A 24,222-nucleotide genomic window follows, 5' to 3' on the forward strand; every position below is an offset into this window, starting at 1 on the left:
TGTGCTGGAACTTAGATTTACTACAATCATAGTTGGAAGGGACCGCAAGGGCCATCCAGTCCAATCCCCTGCCATGCAGGAAAGCCAAATCAAAGCATCCCTGACAGATGGCCATCCAGCCTCTGTTTAAAGACTTCCAAGGAGGGAGATTCCACTACACTCTGAGGAAGTGTGTTCCACTGTCAGACAGCCCTTACTGTCAGGAAGTTCTTTCTAATGTTGAGGTGGCATCTCTTTTCCTGTAGCTTGCATCCATTGCTTCGGGTCCTGTTCTCTGGAACAGCAGAAAACAAGCTAGCTCCCTCCTCAATATGACATCCCTTCAAATATATATAACCTCTTAACCGTCTCTTCTCCAGGCTAAACATCCCCAGCTCCCTAAGCTGTTCCTCATACGACATGGTTTCCAGACCCTTCACCATTTTAGCTGCCCTCCTTTGGACACATGGCTCCAGTTTCTCAACATCCTTTTTAAATTGTGGTGCCCAGAAATGGACACAATATTCCAGGTGAGGCCTGACCAAAGCAGAATACAGTGGCACTATTACTTCTCTTGATCTAGACACTATACTTTTATTGATGCAGCCTAAAATTGCATTGGCCTTTTTAGCTGCCGCATTGCACTGTTCACTCATGTTCAACTTGTGGTCCATTTGGACTCCAAGATCCCTTTCACATGTTGTCTCATTCAGCCAGGTGTCCCCCATCCTATATCTGTGCATTTTATTTTTCTGCCCTAAGTGCAGTACCTTACATTTCTCCGTGTTGAATTTCATTTTGTTAGCTTTGGCCCAGCTTTCAAGTCTATTCAGGTCATTTTGAATTTTGATCCTGTCCTCTAGAGTATTAGCTATTCCTCCTAATTTGGTGTCATCGGCAAATTTGATCTGTATGCTCCCAATTCTGTCATTCAGGTCATTGATAAAGATGTTGAATAACACTGGCCCCAGGACAGAGCCCTGTAGGACCCCACTGGTCACTTCTCTCCAGGATGAAAAGGTGCCATTGTTGAGCACCCTTTGGGTTCGGCCGGTCAACCAGTTACAAATCCATGTAACAGTTACCTTGTCTATCCCACATTTTACAAGCTTGTTTGCAAGAATGTCATGAGAAATCTTGTCAAAGGCCTTACTGAAATCAAGATATACTATATCCACAGCATTCCCTTCATCTACCAAGCTGGTAATTTTATCAAAGAAAGAGATCAGATTTGTCTGGCATGACTTCTTTCTCTGAAACCCATGTTGACTTTTTGTGATTATGGCATTGCTTTCTAGATGTTCACAGACTCTCTGTTTAATTATCTGCTCTAGAATCTTTCCTGGTATTGATCATAGAATCATAGAATTGTAGAGTTGGAAGAGACCACTAGGGCCATCCAGTCCAACCCCCTGCCATGCAGGAAATCCAAATCAAAGCATCCCTGACAGATGGCCATCCAGCCTCTGTTTAAAGACCTCCAAGGAAGAAGACTCTATCACCCTCCGAGGGTCTGATGTCAGACTAACTGGACGATAATTGTTGGGATCCTCTTTTTTTTCCTTTTTGAAGATGGGAACAACGTTTGCCCTCCTTCAGTCTGCTGGGACTCAAAGATTATTGCCAATGGCTCTGATATTACATTTTCCAGCTCTTTTAATACTCTTGGATGTAGTTCATCTGGTCCTGGAGACTTAAATTCATTTAGATTAACAAGGTATTCCTCTACTATCTCTTTACTTATTCTGTATTATACCTTGTCTAATTATTGTTTTATAAACAATGCATTGAAAGTCTTTATATTTTAAACAATTTAGTTTCCTTTCAAAACTATGACTAATCAAAAGGAATACTAAACTATGCAAAAATGATAGTACACTGAAGAAAAAAATTGTTGCAATGTATTGCTGCTACCTTTTGCATTGTTTCTTACTTTTGTTTTGTCATTATTTTTCTTTGCAAAAAGAGGCCGAAGGTAAGAAAGGAGAGACCTGGTTTGGATGTACTTACATACTAGATTTTAAAGCCAAGACATATATTTGACCTGTCCCATGCTCTATCCCTGGTACCGCTTTTATTTATGGCATGATACAATTTAAAATTTCCTGGATAAATTCCCATATAGCTTTCTGTGATGCCTGAACCAGGAAATTATAGACAGCAGGCTCAGAAGCTGGTCTCTTAAGTCAACTTCAAAATGTGATTTATAACCCTCGTTTGATCTGACACTGATAATCATAGTTTCCTGGGAAGTGTCAGCATTCTTCATGATCAAGTTTGTTTGAAACCATGCAGCTACGCAAGCAAGAAAGACGAAAGCACTTGTTCCCTTTATAGTAAGCAACTCCAGAGAGTTTGGGGACCAATATGTCCCTGACTCAAGTATTCACTACCGCTCATAACCATTCCTGGAATTCAGTAGCAGTTGCACTGCTGATTATCAGAGGCAAATCATCAGGAAAAAACCCTTTCAAAACATGCATTTTCGGGTTGCCTTAATTACCTTGGGCAGTGTGCTGCTAAAATTTGATGGAGCAATTCAGTGGCATAGTTTTTGTGAAGGCCTTAGGAGAATTTTTTGTGGGTTTTTTGGGCTATGTGGCCATGTTCTAAAAGAATTTATTCCTGACATTTTGCCAGAATCTGTGGCCAGCATCTTCAGAAGATGCCAGCCACGGATGCTGGCAAAACATCAGGAATAAACTCTTCTAGACCATGGCAACATAGCCCCCAAAACCTTAAAAAACTATGGATGCCGGCTATGAAAGCCTTCGACTTCACCTTAGGAGACTATACAGTTGCTCACTTCTGCTTTATGGAATTTAAAGCAATAAGATATGATGATGACGACTACTAACTTAGCCACTTTGAAAAAGAGATGAAAGGATGTCAATCAATGGCAGTTAATGATAATGGCTATAACAACCTTCAGGTTCACAGACAGTGGGCTTCTAAACACAATTTTTGGTGGGTGTAAATGGGTGAGAGGGATCTTAACTGTCATTGGGAGATTGCTACCTCAAAAATGAATTTGTGAAGTGTAACATGTAATTTGTACTATATGCTGTGAATATGTTGTGTATATCATCATGGGATGAACTTGTTTTCTTATTATTAATAAAACGTTTAAGTCAATAATATCCACGTAGATTTAACTGCCAATGGAAGCGAGGCCCAAGCAAAAATCCTGCTTCCTCACTACTTTTTAAGGAAAGCATTGGTCAAGTTTACAACCTGTGAGCCATGTGCAGCCCTAGGGGCCCCAAGAAAAACAGATGTCTCACCTCTAATTTGCTCTAATATTAGCTATTTTTTTCTTTTAATTAGTATTTTATATTCTGTTTATTTTATACTGTTATTGCTTTTAATTTGTTAATTTTTATGATTGGGAGAGAGGTTGGGATAGGGGATTAATTAGAAATCTGGATTTTAATTGTATATCATATTTTATTGTTACTCTTATTTGCTATAAGCTGCCTTGATCCGCAGGAAGAGGCGGGCTATAAATAAAATGTATTATTATTATTATTATTATTATTATTATTATTATTATCATTATTATTATTAATGGGACCACAGTCCCTTCAGCCCCTCAATTTTTTCATTGAAACCTCCATCAATACCTTATAAATTATTTTGCTACATTTTTGGTTTGATTGTTTCAGGTTAGAAGAATTCTCAATGTAGTATCAATATGCAGTGAAGCTACGGTAGTTTTCCATGTATATTATTGTTCTTTAAAGCAGAAGATGAACAAGCCTGTGTGGTACAGTGTACCAAGTGGTGGATTTGAATCTAAAAAATAAGGGATCAGTTCCCAAATGTGTCACAGATTAGTTACACAGCTCTGAGTTTCTCATCTCTATAATAGGAACAGCAACCTAAATTGCAGGGCTATTTAGAAAGCAGATACAATACAGTCATTTATATTCTTCCTATCTTACATCTCACTTAAGTGACTGACAGAAGTGGTTTTAAACTCACCTCGCGGTCTGATCTCCGTGGACACAAAGCATCAACTTCATCAAAGAATATGACACATGGTGCTGAATTCCTTGCACGCTGAAAAACCTGACGTACTGCACGCTCACTTTCCCCAACATACTGAAACAGGAATTTTACAAAACATATTTTTTTCACTGAATCTCTGTTTTTACAGATAAGCAAAATAAAGCTGGGTCACTGATATGCTTATCCAAAGGATTGCTTCAGAACTCTGAAAATATTCTCTATAATGAAATAAGAAGCAAATCTTGCACTCACACAAACCTCTCCCCTAATCTTACTTGAGGTAGAAAATAGGATTTTAAATATTTTTTTGCACTATATCCTGAGCCACAACTAACAGATTGTGAAACTGAGGCAAAATTTAATGACTAAATTAAATGTGTCATTTCCACTGCAGGCAAGGACAACTTAACAAGAGTGAGAAAAATAGATATTTTACTGTATTATTTTTGTTACATAAATGATGCACTCTAACATTTTAATAAACTCAAACTTAATCAGATAATTGAGCAGTAAAAAGAGAACTCACCATATTCAATAGTTCAGGACCTTTCACAGAAATGAAATTCAGCCCGGACTCATTTGCTACAGCCTACCAAGAAAAAAGAGAATATAAGCAATATACTACATTATTTTTAAACTTACATGTGTATTTCCAGCCACAAAGCCCCTCTCAAGAACTAACAATAAAATGATAGAAACAAACAAATCATACTATGGAACACAAGATGGTCCCTTGGCTACAGACCCACCTAGCTCTATATAGTATACATTGACTGGTATTGACTTTCCAGGGTTTTGGCCTTTCCAGTGGTCTTTCCTAATCCTAGGCAGAGGTTGAGCTGGGACATTTTGTATGCAAAGCATGTGTTCTCCCACAGAATTGCAATTTTCCCATAAATATTACAAATGAAATCACCAAGCAGCAAAATTTAAAGAAACAGCAGCCAAGACAGGGGCAGGGAGAAGATAGCACATATAAAGTATGTTACCACTCAGTCCAAAAGGTCATTGAAATATCTTTACCTAGCATCTGCAAGTTGGTCTATATGATCATGGGACATTCAATGAGTTCAACAAATTCCACAAAGTGGGGCATCACTACTGTGAAAAATGCACTATCCTATGTACTCATTCACTATATCCAAGTTATTGTGTAACACAGGGCATGACCTCCAATGAAAGTGCAAGCACCAGTTGTTCATCATCTGAAACCCTAACTATGATCATTTACACGTAGAGAACAAGAGGTGCTACAAGATCTTCCTACGTACTGATTCTACAGACGAACATGGCAATATCTTTGAATGCTATCACTATAATAATTTACAGTACATTTTCATAATAACATAATAACATTAGTGATGGAACACAACATACATAATATTCAATCCAAATTTTAAGACAACAATCAGGAAACCTAGATTCTTATTCTATTTATAAAACATTGCACTTCTATGCATTGTAATTTCTTGAATTTTAGGATTCAGGTCAACACACGAAAGTTTTCTATAGGCAGCCTGAGTAGAGAGGTAGAGGATAGGGGGGCTTGGAGATGTCTCATTCACAGTCACCATGAGTCGAGGTTAACTCAAAGGCAGCTAACAACAACATTAGTTGGAATTAAAACTGGATTTTGCACTGATCAGTAGGACATTGCATCCTGTCAAGTAGGAAATTCAGAAGGAAATGGCATCCTGTCAAGAAATTTAAGGTTACAAGAGGATATCATGCACTTGGAATAAAGAAGTACCGTCTATACATTTGGGGCCAATGTGGCACTATGAAATGGCAACAAAATAAAAGGGAAATTCTATTCTCTTTAATCTTCAGCAATTTAAGAACCTAAGAGGAGTCTAACTTTTGCCCCACAAAACAGGATATGAGAAACACAGCCATCTCCTGCCATGGTTCTCCTGCCTTTGGTGTTCACACATCCACAACTAGTACATAGCTTTAAACAGAACAATTCAATATAACCATCACTATAGCTTGAAAGCATTACTTTTTTTGGACTGCAAACACCAGATTACTTTGGCAAGAGGTGCTATTAATCATGACAGTCAGGGGAACTGTAGTTCAAAAAATAATGTTTCCAAGCTCTGGCCATGACAGTCAATAGCTGCTGATAGACTATCCTGGCTAAAATTTTTTTTCAGTCTAGCATTAATTATTATATATTGTAGCTAAAATTTCTACCCACTGTATGCTTGAAGAGCTACTTTTTATTTGCTCTGGATATCTTTGTTGGGAAAATATGCAGAGATAAATGCAGATTAATCTTGGAAGCTTGTGAGTAGATAGACAAACTGGCAGACTGGAGCTTTGCCAGGAAAAACAGATGCTAGATTAAAGCACCGTAGGCTGGCTTTTCTCTAAAGAGGCACTGTTTATTCTTGTTGCAAACACACACGAGAACAAAGCTACACAGACAAACTCCTCCTACTACAAACCCACACTGTACAATGATGATTTGAGCTTATATACACTTTTGCCATGTGGCAATCTAGCTCAACCCCTTCCTGTATAATTTCCTGTGTTACCTGGATTACTGTCCACCATTCCAAATGACACATCATATTTAAAGAAGTGCTACGTGCTGCTCTCTGGCACACTCTGTGACCTTGGACAATCACCTGCTGTCTAGATCCACAGCTGCAACCAATTCCTGGTTAAGGGCAGTGAGTGTCCATTAGCTTCTTTGCCACATCTGAACATTTTCAATGCTGCTCCATACCTCAACATTCCCCACCAAAATGTACAGATGTGTGTTATTTCAGTGTGTCAGACTTGTGTTGTTAAGGTACCATACCAATCAGACAAGTAAGCTGTTCATGTCTCTCCACTGGCAGTGCTTTTGTGAGGACATCAGCTATACTGTCCCTGGTATCTATGGCACGTTACAGACGTGCGTAAAGTATGTGCTCGGCACGTACTAGGGTTAAAAAGGGGAGTCCTTTCCAGACACCCCTAACCCCAGTATGCGCCAAGCGCATACAAAATGGTGGCACCCGTTCTACACGGGCGCCACCATCTTGACATTGCGGACACCTAGCGTCTGCACGTCACGCAGCAGAAATGACGGCGCAAGTGTGCCATTAGTGACTTGCGGCGCCATTTCCACCCTGCAATAAGAAACCCCATTTTGGGGCTTCTTTTTTGTTGTGTCCGGGAATCACGCGGTTTGTCTGCTGCGGTTCCCGGACACAGCAACCAGCGGCGCCGGCAGACTGCCCTTTTTGGGCAGTCTGTAAAGCGCCTATGTATTCCAACCTTAGGATTCCATTCTAGATCATCTCTTTGACGTTTTGGTACCTTACCCCTATGTACTTTGTGAGACATTTGAGATTTTCAGCCTCTGTCATGGCAATGCAGGCTTGTGAATCTTCAAATACAAATGTTTGTGTTGTGCATTTCTTTCCCAGATCTTCTAGCTACTGCCTGATCCACTGCACTTCCCCTGTCATCTCTGATAATGCTGCAAACTCTGCTTCTGTTTTGCTCAAAGCAACACAATTTTGCTTTCTGCTTCTCCAAATTATTGGTGTACTTGCAAACTTCACAACCAGGCCTGTAACTGATTTTATATCCACCAATTTAGATGCAAAAGAGCTGTCAGCAAAACACTCTAGCTGTTCCATGCTTCCCTGAATGACTAGCTTTCTGCTTTAACTGCCTTTCAAATACTTCAACATGTTTCAATGCAGACCAATCAATTACCTTCGGATTGGAAACCTTTCTACTTAACACACCAACTACAAAAGAAGTATCTGGTCTTGTATTGTTGGCAATAAACAACAAGCTGCCCACTATACTTCTGAACAACTCTGGGTTGTCAAAATCGTCTGATGACTCACAACTGGCATAGCCAGGAGTCATTGGGCTTCTAACAGCTTTTGCACTCTGCAAGCCACACTTTTCTATCAGCCTTTCAATTGACTGTCCAACCGATGTCTGGTTAAGGGCAGTGAGTATCTGTCAGCGCAACTGCTGGGGTCCAACAACCACTGTCAGCAACTCAAACGAGTCCTGGGGTTAAATCAGACCTTTGTAGCAGAGCTAGCAATTTTAGAAGCTGAAGCATGGCTCCAAAAGCAGTTGAGATAATAGCAACTGGATGTCTTCCAGGAACTGAAGCAATGCAGGAACCTCCGGGGACACACAGCAAACCGATGCCAGACTTCTTCTGATAAACCATCAGAGAAGCAAAGTCTCCCGAAGTGCTCTTTATTCATAGTGCTATAATACAAATACAGATCTCTCCAAACTCCACAATGCATACCAAACCAACTCCTACTACAAACCCACAAGCTATTCCTTGCAACCCCTGGGTTTATATAGACTCCAGACCATGTGGTCTCCCAAACCCAGTGAGTTCCTGTGTGTAACCATGTCATGTGTCCCCTGTGCAATCCAGACACATGGTTTCATCATTCATGGATACCTGCACCTAGACACTGAAGTGTCCTTGAGCCAATGAGCATCAGCTGTGCTAATCAACCTTGTCCTTCTGCTGAATGCTCATGGCCAAACACACAAACATCAAGCATTTCCCTGTGTGCTGTGTTTTAACCCTTCAAATCCCTGACAGTGTCCATTAGCTTCTCTGCCACATCTGAACATTTTCAATGCTGCTCCATACCTCAACAATCTTGCCATTCATCTTATCTTACTTCAGCATATTATGCCAGAGGGAGAAAAAGTTGTATATACCCGTCATGCCGATAGGTAACGACACTGTCATATTTGTCATACTTCTTCTAAAGCCAACTATGGTAAATCAGTGGCTGTCATCACAACTTATGGCAGTCAATTTTTTAAACTGGGTCACACAGAGATGACAAAACTAACAGCAGTAATATAGCAAAATACAATGAACATCAAATCATAAGGTTAAGAAAGATAAAAAGAGCATGAAGATGTTATTTGGACTTCAGCTTACAGAATCCTCAGCCAGTAAGTACTAGCACTTTAATGGAGCTTAATAACAAGTTAGCCAAAATTTGGCAAGGCAGGCAAAATTACCTTAGCAAGTAATGTTTTGCCGCAACCTGGAGGGCCAGCAAGGAGTATACCAGCTGGAGCTGTGAGGCCAAGAGTTTGGAACTGCTCAGGATTCCGTACTGGTGCCTGTAAAAAGTAGAGGTACCCCACATAGGTAAAACTAGAAAAAACAACTAATTTTTGGCAACTGTCAACATATCATTGTAGAGATGAAGGATTCTGAAAGTGACATGAGAGGGCTCCTTAAATTAAAATGCTCCCCCCAAATCTGCCAATTAAGTCACCAAAAGTAAGTCAAAGACAACTAGGTTGTTAGCACTCATTGTCATCTCACTCACTGTGGTAATTACTTACAGAACAACTTAAACAAGCTTCATGACAAATACTTAAGCAGGCGAAATAAAGCTTAAAAATAAGCATGTTGTAGGACTGTCAAGGAAAAGGTAATTTAGAAGCAAAGAGATCTTTGAAAAGCAACCTCTCATTGTTTGCCTTTGGGTTTAAAAGCACACATACGGGGCACATGGTATGTATAGTTACTCACATGCAGTTGAGCAGTATGAATATTGGCATCAAGTCAAGTGCATTTGATTATTCAGATAGCAGGAAGAAAGCCAGGAACTAGAGAAGGCTGAGATCTCCTGATTTCTTAAGGGCAGGGGGGCATGACAACATTGTTTTTGGAAACTGATTGTGAAACTGGCTGAAGAATAAGGAAAAGACCTTCAAGTCAAGACCTTGAAGACCTTGGCTGCAAGCTCTTAGGAAACAGGTTCAATAAACATCTGCTGAAGCCATTCTGTCCATTTATCTGTTGCTTATTTTTTGAAAGCATTTCAGCCAAAAACATCCACAGAGAAGCTTACATGAGAAAAGAGCTCCTGCCCATGGGTTTACTACCTAAAGCTATGAAACAAAACAAAACAAAAGGATGAGGAGGCAGCAGGAAAACAAGCAAACCCATGCACCAGCTCTTAAATTTACCTATTCGTTCTTATTGTAACTACCTGTAATGGGAAAATTCAGGGAAAGGAGGACCCAAATGGAGCTGTTCTTCCAAGCACAGCTAATAGAATGGCTCTGTATCTGACCCTCTGCTACAGCCTTAGCTTTGGAAGTGTCCACAAAAGAGTTCTTGAAACTCATGTATTATATTTAGGTATATCTCAAAGATCTCCTCTTACCCTCACTGCACTCTATGGAGTTTTAATGAAGATTTTCCAAGCAATCTACATAAGATTCAAACATGCAAAAATCAACAGCTGACAGAATGTTTTGAAAGAGAGAGATGACATTCCTATACATCATAGCAACCATTCTATTAGAAAAAGTAACAAAAGAAGCTTTCCATTTGGATGGACAGTTTTTAGGAGAGATGATTAGGGAGCACCAAGCAATGGCTGGTTTTCTGGTGTGGTGCAGCAATCATTATAATAAATAAATCATGAGGTTGGCTCCTAATTATCAAACTGTGGAGTGCACTGTAAAATCTTTGCCAGGGTTCTGTTTTGTTTTAAGGCATACTCTAAGCTGCCATGGGTCTCACACTGGGATATAAATTAAATATGTACAATCATTAAAATACATTTCTTGCACTGGCATCCTTAGTTCATGTCAAAATCCATGTCAGGAACAAACTCTTAACCAGGTTAGGTGGTAAATAAAGCTCCCACCCCTGACTCCCAAAAGGAAGGGCAAGGAATATCCACTGTTTGTGTTTAAATAATTAAGTAATACATTTAAATAACGGACTCTCCATTTCTACTTTAAAGACAAAATGTTAGAGGAGGTTGCAGACAGTGAAGATAGCCTCTACCAAGTGCTGTAATGGTTTCTGACAGCATTTGGAGGCTGTTCCTAGGTCTGCTAAGATGAACCAACAAACACAGATAGATTCCACCTTTAAATTCCAGCTCTTGTTTGGAACTGTCTCCATCCTAGGAGGAACAGACAGGCTCCTTAGTAGTATTAACATAGGAGGAGGTGGTGTATCAAATAAATAAAGAAAATAGAAGCCTAGATGGTATGCTGAACATGCCTGAGAGTTCTGAACAGCTGAAAATGTATGTGTTATATTATGATTACTGAGCTGTCCAAATGAAAGATGTATCCAAACATGTTCTCAATTTTACAGCTACAATTCAAGTCACTTAGTTCTGATTTCCAAGTACAAAGAATTTGTTGTTTGCTGACTACTGTACTTTGCAGATGAAGTCAAGGAAAAGAGTTATTGCCTCATACACTTTGAAGTAAACAATACAAAATGCCAGTTTAGAATTGCTATCAGCAATTGCTTAATCTCTGGAAGAGACTGTAGCTCTGCATGTATTAAAAGCATTTTTTAGAAATCTCCATTCCTACCAGTATTGCCAAGGTGAGCTCCTCCCGAATGTCCTCCAGGGCTCCAATGTCTGCCCACGTCACATTGGGGACTGTAACAAAGCCTTCCCTCTTTGCAGAAGGTTGCACTGAAGAGAGTGCAACAATGAAGTCATTCATCTCAATAGACAGCTTTTGCAACTTATCCTCCCCCAGGGGATCTAGTTCCTTTAGTAACTGGAGCAGCCTCTGCAATTCATCCTGAAGAGGAGAAGAGTAAGAAGGAAAAAATACAAAAAGATTTACAACTAGGAGGTGGTGGGAGGAAGCCTAAAGTTTAAAGGTGGAGAAAAACATATTGAAGAAAAGGCATTCAGTTAAAACATATTTGGACCAATACGCGTAATAGATGCCAGCATGCATTTGTTAAGAATGTGTTGTTGTCGTATGCTATCAAGTTGTTTTTGACTTTTGGCAACCCTATTGTGGAGTTTTCTTGGCAATATTTGTTCACAGGGGGTTGGTTTGCCATCACTGTCTTCTCAAGCTGAGAATGGGTGACTTGCCTAATGTCACCCAGTGGGTTTCTAAGGCTGAGTGAGGTTTCAAACCCTGGCCTCCCAGAGTCCCATTCCAACACTCAAACCACTGCACCACAGTGGCTCTCATGGTCAAGAATAAATTTTGTTGTGTGCCTTCAAGTTGTGTCTGAAGGTTGCCTAGTGAGTTTCCATGGCAGAGCAGGGATTTGAACTCTGGTCTCCATAGTCTTAGTCCAACACTCAAACCGCTACACCACGCTGGCTCCAAGAATGAATACTGACATATTAATTTTATTTATCTGCTCATTTTCAAAAATTGGGTTATTAGTTTAATGGGTTGTGAAAATACTGGGGACATATTTATCTTGATTTCCTCATCCCAATAACTGCAGTACAAAAATATAAATTATAGTGTAATATAAGGAACATTAGGTTCAACAAAAATAATGACCACAGAAGATCTACAAGAATTCAACCTAGATAACAAGGAAAGTGAAACAGTCAGGGAATTATTATATCAACTAATTTCAGATGTGGTGCTGAAGAAGAGTGCTGAGAATACCATGAACAGCCAAACAGACAAACAAATAGAGTCTGAAACAGATTAAGCCCAAGCAGTCCCTGGAAATCAAGGGCCCATACAGACAGGCCAAAATAAAGCTGCTTTGGATCACTTTGGTATGCTGTTTAAATGACACATGCATCTTAAGAGGCCAGAAGCTGCACCAAAGCTGCGCTCCAGTTATTAGGACTAGAGCATGGCTTTGGCATGGCTTCTGGACTCTTAGGATGGATGCATCATTTAAACAGCATACCTCCAAAGTGACCCAAAGCAGCTTTATCTTGGCCTGTCTGTATGGGCCCCAAGATGACTAAACGGAGATTGTTGTTCTTTGGCCACATCACGAGAAAGGCATGAATCACAGGAAAAGACAATGATGCCAGGAAAAGTAGAGGGCAGTAGAAAGAGAGAAAGACTACAAACTACTGTAGATGGTTGGATTCAGAAAGGTCATGGGCATGAGCTTGTAGGACCTGACCAAAGCAATGGAGGACAGGGGTGTCTTGGAGATGCCTCATCCACAGGGTTGCCACAAGTCAAGGTTGACAAGGGTAGTTAAGAACAAGAATACATGAGGAAAGGGACTTGTGCTCCAACTTTAGAATGTTACCAATTACAGAGACTATTCATTCCTATCCCATTGTTACTACCACTACATCTTATTTCACTTTTCCTCCAAGGAGTTCAGGGAAGCATATGACATTTCCTACCCTACACAGAGGTCCAAAACAGACTGCTTTAACCGCCCTGACTCAATGCTAAGGAATCTGGGTACTGTAGTTTTGTGAGACATTTAGTCTTCTCTGTCAGAAAGCTCTGGTGTCAGAATAAACTACAATTGCCAGGATTCCCTAGCACTAAGTCAGGGCAGTTAAAATGGTCTCGAACAAGATTATTTCTGCAGGGTGTTTCCACAGATGAGTTCTGCAGAACTCAAAAGTTTCCTCATTACTTTGTGACATTTTAACTGGCAACAATACATGTAAAATAATACTGGTGTTTTTAATTTATTTATTTTTCAGCAAATCCTTATAGTTTTTGCTCTTAGAAAGGGGAATCTACTTTATACAACCAAAGAGAGAAATAATGAAGTGAGTTAAAGTAAACTACAATCAAATATGTATATACTTTAGTGGGCAGATCTGCCTCTTCAGTATCTTCTCCTGCAAGCAATTCTATATTCCTCCTCATATCTTGACCAGATGTTCTTTCTTCATTTCTCATTACTTCATGTTTCTCCCCATCCAGTTTAACAAGGACTCTATTCACTGCACACATTGCTGCCTCACGGCAAAGCGCCATGAGATCAGCACCGACATAGCCTGGAGTCATATGAGCCAAGTGTCCAAAGTCAAAGGATTCTCGGAGTCTAAGTTTTCGACACAGTGTCTTCAGAATTCTGAGGATAAAATAAAGGTCTTCATAAACATTTTAGTCTTCATTTGTTAAAAAAAAAAGCACCAGTTATTGAATGTATCTTCTCAAGGCCTATTACAGAAGAGAGAATGAGATAAGGCCACTCAATTAAACAAAGAAGAAAATCATCAGAAACAATAATAACAGTAATTATTCTGGCATTCAGGACAGATTTAATCTGAATTAATGAGAGGGAATAGGTTATCTTGTTTTCTCCATGTGATGAGGAGAGCATCATGTGATGAGGAGAGCATCCTCTACACATACAGCCTTTTTATGTAAACAGAAACTGGTTTTTCAGGGCACTGGATTACACTGATAGCCTTGCTCCCTTTCAGACCATTGCTGAAAGTAACTGATGAATATCGTGCTGAGACTCTGTTTGCAAAACATTATCAGTACTGCACTCAAAATTAGAATATCTGAGTGATATCAGGTCGTATGACTGCCACTAGAGAAAAGATTTATTCATTTCCAGTTTTACACTTTGTGGTTATGGGTGTCATTGACCAGCAAACTATTTTTATTTGATTATCTACTGAAATGCTCATTCAAACATAAAGAATACATTTTAACATACCTGATAGTATTACTAATTAATTTGTTATGTGGATGTCAACATCACTTACATTAATAACTATCTATCGTTATGTACGAATTAAAGGATACACAAGCTCCATGTCCTGAAACAGCCTATACCTTCCACCTCCTTTGGGCCAACACACCAATTAGTCTGCAAAAAAAACCTGCCCATTTGAGTAAATAAAAGACTTTTTAAAACGGCTACCTCCCACATTGTACCAAGCAATTTGGTGTGTGTGTGTGTGTGTTTGTGTGACTGCAGCTGATGAGGACAGGGTTAACCCTCCCTCACCTCACAAACACCTTGATTCTTCAGCAGGCAATGAAACTTTTATAAAGTTTAGGTGGTTTCAGTAGAATGTCCTCTCAAACCTAAACAGTGCACAAGGCAAATGGGAGTAGAAGATTGCTCAACTCTGACAAAAAAGCTCTGGAAAGTTGTTAACAGGAATACACTTGTTGAATCAAAAACAATCTACCACCTCTGCTTTCTCTGAAACAAATATTGCAGCAGACAAAGAGAATTTACAAGTAAGGAAAGTCATATGTTGGACCATCGAGACACTCAGATGTTTTCTGCTCTGCCCAGGAGAAACAGGATCTATTAAAATGAAGACAGACAGGATCTGTGAACTGGACTGAGGGCTTCATTCACATCTACTTTATGGCTAGAAATTACATATCAGTGGCCTTCACCTTCAGTGGGCCAGCACAGGCTCTGGCAACAAATGCATACCAAATACCTCTAGCATGTGATACGATCTACTCAATGGCCCAACAAGTGGGTAAGGAAAGAAAAATAGTCTGTTCTCTCTTTACGGGCACCAATAGTTCAGACACTTGGGCAAAACGTAGCAGTACATCCTAGTAACAGGGCACTGAATCACACCCTGAAACATTTTATCAGTAAAACCTGACTCAGGGGAGAAGAAACCACTATTGGAGCCCTGGTGGCGCAGTGGTTAAATGCCTGTACTGCAGCCATTCACTCGAAACCAGAAGGTTGCGAGTTCAAGACCAGCAAAAGGGCCCAAGCTCGACTCAGGCTTGCATCCTTCCGAGGTCGCTAAAATGAGTACCCAGACTGTTGGGGCAAATTAGCTTACTTGCTAATTAGCTTACTTGCTGTTCACCACTATGATCTTTGGAATAGCGGTATATAAATAAAACATATTATTATTATTATTATTATTATTATTATTATTATCTAGTAAGTGAATATATGGAATGAATTGATAAACTGTACACATCCTCAGAAGAGGCTCTAGAACTCATGGCCCATCAGCGAGCACTCCCCATAGCAGTTGTGCCAGAAAAACAGATGCTACGGGTTTACGCAGGGAAGCTTTTGAGCTCAGGAATTGGGCAGCTAAATTGTGAGTGGTCCACATTTTAGCTGCCCAATTCCTGAGCTCAAAAGCTTCCTTGCATAAACCCGTAGCATATATATATAGAGAGAGAGAGAGAGAGAAAAAAAGCTGACAGACTTTTTTCTGGCTGCTTCATCTGGAATCCCCAAACAAATTTCTCGGTCAAATCTTCCTGCACGTCTCAGGGCTGGATCCAACGAATCAGGTCTGTTGGTTGCGCCAATTACCAGTACCTGAGTAGCAACAGCCAGATTATTCAGGTCTGTGGAACAAAGGAAAAAAATAAACACACACATATGCAGCTAATGAGACAGACTGTCCTTTGTATCAGAACATCACTGTTTATGCTGTGGTTAGGCTGGACAATATTTACTGCTATATTTACTGTTATAGTGCACACTGTGCAGAACAGCATGAGTGCCATAGCTGTCTTTTAGTCACACAATATATGGGGGGCTACATAAGAAATACATATAACATGTTACCTTCTCCTTAAATCAGGGATGGGGAACCTTTGGCACTTCAAATACTTTGGCACTTCAAATAGACTACAACAGCTATAGGGTACATCCTTACCACTGGCTATGCTGAATGAGGATCCAGGGAGTACAAGGCCAAAATACTTGGAGGTTTCACACACCTGCCCTGAGTCATGTGCTGGGGAAAGGTCCTATAAGGCTTGGGTCCACACTATTTGAAGGACCATATCTCCCTAAGTGAGCATGCTAGAACGCCATGATCCTCAGGAGAGATACTTCTCTCCATTCTAATATCCTGTTGCCCCTGTCTGTCTGGAACAAGGGAGAGGGCCTTCTTGATGGCTGCTCCCAACCTCCCTAGGAAGGCTAAGATGGCTCCCTCCTTACTCTCTGTGCACTAATAAGTAAAAATTTCTAATTCTGTCAAGCTTTCAGAAACCGATTTGTGATGAGCTTTGAATGATTTGCTGTGCTGTTTCGTTGTACTGTACTGGTTTTTACATGGCCTTTTAATGAATTTTAATTGTTTTGACATTTGTTGCTTTTGTATGCACTAATGTCATTTCCAATTTATAACTGTACTGAAAATTAAATTGTTTCTAGGTAACTTTTATATTTATATTTTATATTTACTTATTTGAAAATAACATATTTATAATTTATATTATATTATTTCTATTGTATTAATTTATATTATATTACTTAATATATCATTTCTATTTTACTGATGTTTTTATATAGTTTTTAATCTCTATGGTTCTTAAATTGTAAACTGACTTGAGTCCCTTTACTGGAAAAACATGGGATATGAATGGATAAAATAATTAATAATTATATAGTTCATAACAATCTAAATATAATACAAAAACACTGATTGTTTCCAGGATAATACTACTCAGTGTTATTTTAGCACTGTTGAGTAGTCAAAGCTTTATATAGTCACAATTTCTGTTACCTTTTGTGGCTGTGTGCCTTCAAGTTGTTTCCAACTTGCAGCAACTCTATAATAGGGTTTTCTGGAAAGAGAGAGTGTGACTCACCCCAAGATCACTCAGTGGGTTTCTATGGCCGAAGCATGGATCTGAATCCCAATCTTCAAAGTCCTAGTCCTAGGCTCAAACCACTATATGTTGCTGACTCCCTATGTTACCTTTGCAGTTACGTTAACATCAATAAGAATGAGCCACACTGTAAATCAGAGACTGGAAAAGACTGCTACTTGCCTAAAGCCCCCTAGTAAGTCTAAGTAAAAGTAGGAGTTAAATCGAGGATCTCCAAGTATCCACTTCTCAACCACCACATCGTATGAGACCCAATCTTATCCTCTATGAAAAGGCAAACACTTCATAGATCCAGCTCAAGTTTTTGAGTGCTTCCAAAGAGGCCACAGGGATGCAAAGTGCCTGCTTATCTCAAAGCACAGGCAATCAAGAAAAGGTGAGGCTATTTGGAACACAGTTGAAAGATGTGATGTCTATCACAGTCTGTGGGAATTCTAACTTTTTGGGTTGTTTGCCTGGCTTGGGGAAAGGAGTGGTGGGGAGGAGGGGGTGAAATAAGTTAGACAGAACCTGAGTCCCTATTCAAACAACACAACAAATAAAAAGCTTCTTTTTTTAAAAGCTATTCCTGCTGCCAGAAGGATCAGTTGAGCATTGTGCACCACCACATTGTTCACAGCTGAACCTTCCAACACATTGCCACTTGGCAGGAAATTCATCATTCTTCTCCTACTGGGAGTAGTCAATGAGAGAGCTGCGGGAACAGCTGCAGTAAACACTCAATGTTATGATGCCTCATCATCACAAGCAACTGCTAGTATAAAAAAGCTCATCAAAACCATACTGATTGAACCTTGTATTTATCTGACTGGAATCTGTGATCATACACAATACTTTGACACAGTAATAGCTTTGTTTTGTACAGCTTGACCTTTTGTAACACATTTTGTTTTCTTCTGACAGAACCCTATTAATCTGATATATCTGTCAAGAAACATGCATCTGACAAAAGAAACTATGGTCCATGAAAACTCTTGCTATAATAAATTAAATTTTAAGGTGCCATTGGACTATTCATTTATGTGTGCTCTGCTTTTATGATCTGAAAAAAAAAATCATTTCTGGAACCTGCACTATAAAAAGAGATTTGGCAAACATATGTATAGCATGTTCCCTGGCAAGACATAAAATTGACAAGTTCCCTTAAATGCAAACAAATAACCAAAATCTGATTTTTAAAAAATAGATTTGATAAAGCAATTTACTAATAGTGTTTGGGTAGAAAAACTAACCATCCATGCAAGTCAGAAGCTGGGCTACAATTCTCCGTTCCATATCTTTTGAGGCTATTTCCCTCTTGGGCGTGATTGCATCAATCTCATCTAAGAAAAGAAGGCATGGGGCACTGGCCTAACAAATAAGGGAAAAATACATCAGTACTGGCACAGAAATGATATAAAAACTCTCCGCTTTATTATGTTTTTACAAGGTGTCAGCTGCTTGAACTAGGTTTCATCCAGTCACATTTTATGAACAATCTGGCCATTGAGAACTCTACATTGGGGAAAGAGGTCTGCCCAAGGTGGACTTCCCTGAACTGATGTCCACAACTATCTAAAACAGATTTGGGAGAAGGATGTGGGGAGAAAGTTCATTACTTTTCCCCTACCAAGATGATGAACCCATTTCAAGGGTGCCTCTGTCCAATCGGGCATTGATATCATATGGTCAGACTGGCGTTAGACTAGTAAGAGCAAGAAACAGAATGAGATTAAAAATATAACACTGAAAGGATAAATATAAAGAGATTCCAGAAGCAGGTTGCTTCCACTTAGCAACAGCAACAAAGTAACAAGAGAACAAGATTTTTTCCCTTGGGGATACATGTGGTATTAGGAAATTAATGAATTTCAAATTCTTCATATGCAGAGTGTGAGAATTCTTTATTTACCAACCCTCCATCTCCAAGTTTCAATTTCTGAAGAAATCCACACAGGTAGAATCACAGTAACCAAGAAAGCTGCAATTGGATCTTTTAGCTCAGTGTGGTCCTTGCCTAGGAGAAGCCTTTTAAACAACAGGAAGTGAGCAGGCATCAGTTAATGTTCACTTCCTGTTTAAAAAAAGGTCCTCTCCTACAGCTAAATTGGCACAAGAGCATTCAAAAAGGTGAAAATGCCCCCATGTACACTAAAGGACATTGGGGGACAAAACATTTTTTACCAAAAATTTTGTGTATGTGAATGTGCTTGCATGTTACCTGTCAACCTATGGAGAACCCATGAATTTCACAGGGTTTTCTTAGACAAGGAGTACACCTTTCTGAGTCAAGGTGGTTTTGCCCCTTCCTCTAAAATATAGCCTATAGCACCTGATATTCATTGGCAGTCGTCTCTCATCCAAGTACTAATCAGGGTTGACTTTGCTTAGTTTCCAAGATGAGGCAGGATCTGCTTGCTGCCTTTGGGATATTTAGATCAAAGTTTTGGGGGCCACAAAAACAGTCCTGGGAGCTGCATCCAGCCTGTAGGCCACACCTTGTCCACCTCTGCTTGCATCGGACTCTTCCCCAGAAGGCCTGAGCTGGCATTATTGTTATTGTTTTTGTTTTTATTGTTGTTGTTGTTGACCTTTAATTGTAAACCCCTCAAACTCCTTTACTGCCAGCTACACCTCTTTCTTTTCTCTGCAAACCCCATCCTTCCCATGGCTCGCCACATTTCTCCTAACCTGATCCCCATTCGCCCTCTCCCTATCTCCCTGCTTCCCTTCCTCTGTTCCCTCTGGAACTGCCACTCTGCTGTCCCTAAAGCAGCAGCAATCCACGACCATTTTCTCTCCAAATCCCTTAATCTCCTTGCTCTCACTGAAACCTGGCTCCCAGCCCATGATACTACAACCTCCGCTGCCCTTTCTTTTGGTGGTCTCTCCTTCACCCATACAAGCCGCCCTGAGGGTCGAGGAGGAGGGGTTGGTATCTTGCTATCTAATTCCTGCCAGTTTCAAGTTCTATCTTTTTCCACCAGCTATCATTTCTCTTCCTTTGAGTTTCATCCTATTAGACTCTTTTCTCCTTTCCAGCTCTGGGTCGCAGTTATTTATCGCCCTCCTGGCTCTGCCACCCAGTTCCTCTCAGACTTTGAATCATGGCTGACATTCTTCCTTTCAGATTCAGTCCCCACTTTGATCCTAGGTGACTTTAATATCCACGACGATTCCAATAACCCTTTAACTCTCTCCTAGCTTCTTTTGGCCTCCAACCACATCCCAACTCTTCAACTCATTCTCTTGGTCACTGTCTTGACCTAGTTCTTGTTGCAAACTGCGCCATTTCTGACTACCTGGCACTTGACTTTCCACTATCTGATCATCATTTAATCTCCTTTGCTCTTACTTATACTCCTCCTCCTCGTCATACTGTTCAATGCCATTTTCGTGATCTTCAATCTGGAACGGGTTATTTATTCTCGCTGTCTTGAGTTTCTCGAAGCCAACTCCATTCTTGATCCCTTTCAGTCTGGTTTCCGCCCAAGGCATTCTACAGAGACAGCTCTCACTAAGATCTCGAATGACCTTTTACAGGCCAAGGCTAATGGCCTTTACTCTGTTCTCATCCTTCTCGATTTGTCTGCAGCCTTTGACACCGTTGATCACTTTCTCCTAATTGACATACTCTCTGACCTTGGGTTCTCAGACTCTGTTCTTGACTGGTTTAGATCTTACTTGTCTGGCAGATCTTTTGCAGTGGTTGCAGGTGGTCAGACTTCGTCCTCTGTTCCCTTATCTGATGGAGTTCCCCAGGGCTCTGTTTTGGGTCCCCTTCTGTTTTCTCTCTACACGCTGTCCTTAGGAAAACTCATCAGCTCTTTTGGTTTTTCCTACCATCTGTATGCCGATGACACCCAGTTGTATCTTTCCACCCCTGACCTTTCTCCAAGGCTTGAACAGTAAGTTTCGTCTTGTCTCACAGCTGTCTCGCAGTGGATGCGCCATCGGCGTTTGAAACTCAACATGTCCAAGACGGAGCTTCTTGTCTTTCCTCCTAAGCCCACCCTTCAACTTTCCTTTTCTGTCTCCGTGGACAACATTTCTATTCAACCAGTCCAGCAAGCCCACAGTCTTGGTTTTATCTTTGATTCTTCTTTGTTGTGTATCCCTCAGATCCAGACCACAGCCAAGGCTTGTAGATTCTTTTTGTACAATATTGCCAAAATTCGACCATATCTCTCCGCCTCTACTGCCAAGATCCTGGTCCATGCCCTAGTGATCTCACGAATTGATTACTGTAACATCCTTCTGGCAGGGCTTCCTCTTTCTCACCTCCGTCCCTTAATTTCTGTCCAGCATTCTGCTGCACGCATTATCACATTCGCCCACCGCTGTGACCATATCTCTCCTGTGTTGGCATCCCTTCACTGGCTCCCCCTCCCTTTCCGCATTCAGTATAAGCTCCTGCTGTCGACATTTAAAGCCCTCCATGGACTAGCCCCTCCTTACTTATCAGACCTTATTTCTCCTCACCTTCCCACTCGGGCCCTCCGTTCTGGTAGTCAAGGTCTGCTGTCTCAGCCTAGGATTTCCTCTGCCCCATCTCGGATTCACCCCTTTTTACTCGCTGCCCCTCACTCCTGGAACCTTCTTCCCCCGCGAGCAAGAGCCATCACCTCTTTAACCAGCTTCAAAACGGAGTTGAAGACCATCTTGTTCAGGGCAGCGTTCCCAGGCATTGCATAATTGTCACTTGCTATTTGATGTTCTTTTGTTGCCTGTTTTATTGAATCATTTCCTGTATTGCTATGTATTTTATATGTATTATCCTAATAGAGAGGCCACTTCCCCACCACCACTCCCTTTGTGTCGTGTCTTTTTAGATTGTAAGCCTGAGGGCAAGGAACCGTCCAATTAAAAAGATTGTATGTACAGCGCTGTGTAAATTTAAAGCGCTTTATAAATAAAGGTTAATAATAATAATAATAAAAATATAAATTAATCAGTTCCAGCAAGAATGCCATTGTTCAAAAATGCCTGTAGAGGCGTTTGTAAGGAATCAGACACAGAATCAAACCACCAAGGCTTTTTCATTACTAGGAACAAAGTTGTCATTAGTTACCCAATCTGCTTATGCTTCCTTTTTTTCCTCTAAGCTTAGCAGTATTCTTTTCAGAAGCTGAGGGGAACAGATTTTTCCACTGATATTCTGTGGTTGACTATTCTTACTGCAATGTGAAGTAATTTGGAGTAGGCTGAAGGGGCAATTAAGACCCACTAGCTAACAGAGATTAGAAATGTTACAAATTGATTTATTGATAATGATCAACAGAACTACCTACATTTTTGGATTCTCTTTGAGAGTATACTACAGGGACTGCAGGGACGTAACAACCCTGTAAGGTGTGCCTGACCAAGAAAGAGAATATGTTGTTGTCTGCCTTCAGATCGTTTCCAACTTATGGCAACCCTAAGACAACCCTATCATGGTGTTTTTTTGGCAAGAATTATTCAGAGGCTTGCAAGTGCCTCCTCTGAGACTGAGAGAGTGTGAGTTGCTCAAGGTCACCCAGTGGATTTCCATGGCTGAGCAGGGATTAAAGCCCTGGTTTCCCAGAGACCTAACACTAAACACTCAAACTACTAAACCACTCTTGGTCTCTTGAGAGGGAGAGACTGATCGAAAATCATCCAATGAGTTTCATGGCTCAGTGAAGACTTGAACATGGTCATTTCTACATGTGAAATACTACACTAAATTGGTGTTTGACAAATACTTAGAAAAATCCTTCTTACACTGTTCAGACATGATTTCCTTCTTCCACATATCACCTCTTTAATCTGTCTCACCTGGTGCCACCAAAAGCAAGGTACTTCACACTGCTGCATGTCAGAAGACCACAGCTATCCTTGAGTGACAGCTACATGCCAAGATAGGAGAAACACTCAACTTCCCTGTATCGGCAAATAAACATGCCATTTGGGACAAGCAGAAATAAAATGAAAAGCACATGAGATTTTATGGTTTAGCTTGCACTCTCACCACAGCTTGATCAAAGAGCTCCCGAAGCTTCTGTTCTGATTCACCAGAAACTCCTGACACAATCTCAGTAGCAGCTACTTTAAGGATCGGGAGTTCAAGTTCCTAGAACAAAACAGAATCCAATAAGATTGTATTAAGAAAAATACTTAAGTTTCAGAAGTGTAAAAGAGGCCTCTATAGCATAGGGCTGAACTGGAGGGGGACGGAGTAGGAAGAGTAATATCACATCTTGTTTCAGCAGGCAATAGCTGAAAGCAACACAATATCTTGCAGTCTTTTATCCAGAGCAAAGTGATTTCCATCATGCGAGGAATAGGATAACCAGCAAGGAGAGATTTGCACTACCGGAAGGTAAAAGAAGATAAAAGTTGCTAACAAGACTCCATTTTTAGGTCTTGAGGAGCAGACAAGAACTGAGCAGCACAAGAAGAAATGCAGCAAGAGATAAAACATTCTAAAATGTTTCCCTCTATATTCCTGAAAGATCAGGAACTCAGAATGCTGCTCATACTGTAGTTGTTTTGTTTTTTGTTGTAGGCTGGATTTTATGATTTTACAAAGAAATTAATAATATGTTGAATGCCAGATCTACTGGTAACAACAGTATTTTAGAAACCCAAAGATGCATATGATTTTAATAGGGAACCCTATGAATTTCATAGAGCTATCCTAAGTCGACAGGTGACTTGAATGCACAAATATACACAAGAGAAGCCAGACTCTAGAGGATGGATTGTGTCAATGGGCATGACCTTGCTTCTCCACCCCCAAGAGTTTCTCACTTGGCATTTTCTCCAGCAACAGATTTCACTCATCTTTCCCCTTCTTTACATGGGAGGAAAGCACACTTAGACAGACTCCCTACAAATGCCAGCTTTTCCAAAGCTAATTCAAGATGACAGAAGAAATTCCTCTCTGTAGCCTACAGG

General features: G+C 40.4%; 1 protein-coding gene across 1 annotated transcript in view; it reads right to left on the minus strand.

Moving 5' to 3' along the window:
• Positions 1-24,222, minus strand: part of NVL (nuclear VCP like) — a 75,083-nt gene that overhangs the window by 36,016 nt on the left and 14,845 nt on the right. The window contains 8 exon segments of the mRNA XM_042445800.1: positions 3,964-4,083; positions 4,517-4,579; positions 9,013-9,117; positions 11,353-11,571; positions 13,543-13,813; positions 15,900-16,044; positions 18,555-18,672; positions 23,294-23,395. Of these exon segments, the coding sequence (XP_042301734.1) occupies positions 3,964-4,083; positions 4,517-4,579; positions 9,013-9,117; positions 11,353-11,571; positions 13,543-13,813; positions 15,900-16,044; positions 18,555-18,672; positions 23,294-23,395 (1,143 nt within the window).

Source organism: Sceloporus undulatus, chromosome 1, assembly GCF_019175285.1.
Source record: "Sceloporus undulatus isolate JIND9_A2432 ecotype Alabama chromosome 1, SceUnd_v1.1, whole genome shotgun sequence".
Taxonomy (NCBI): Eukaryota; Metazoa; Chordata; class Lepidosauria; order Squamata; family Phrynosomatidae; genus Sceloporus; species Sceloporus undulatus.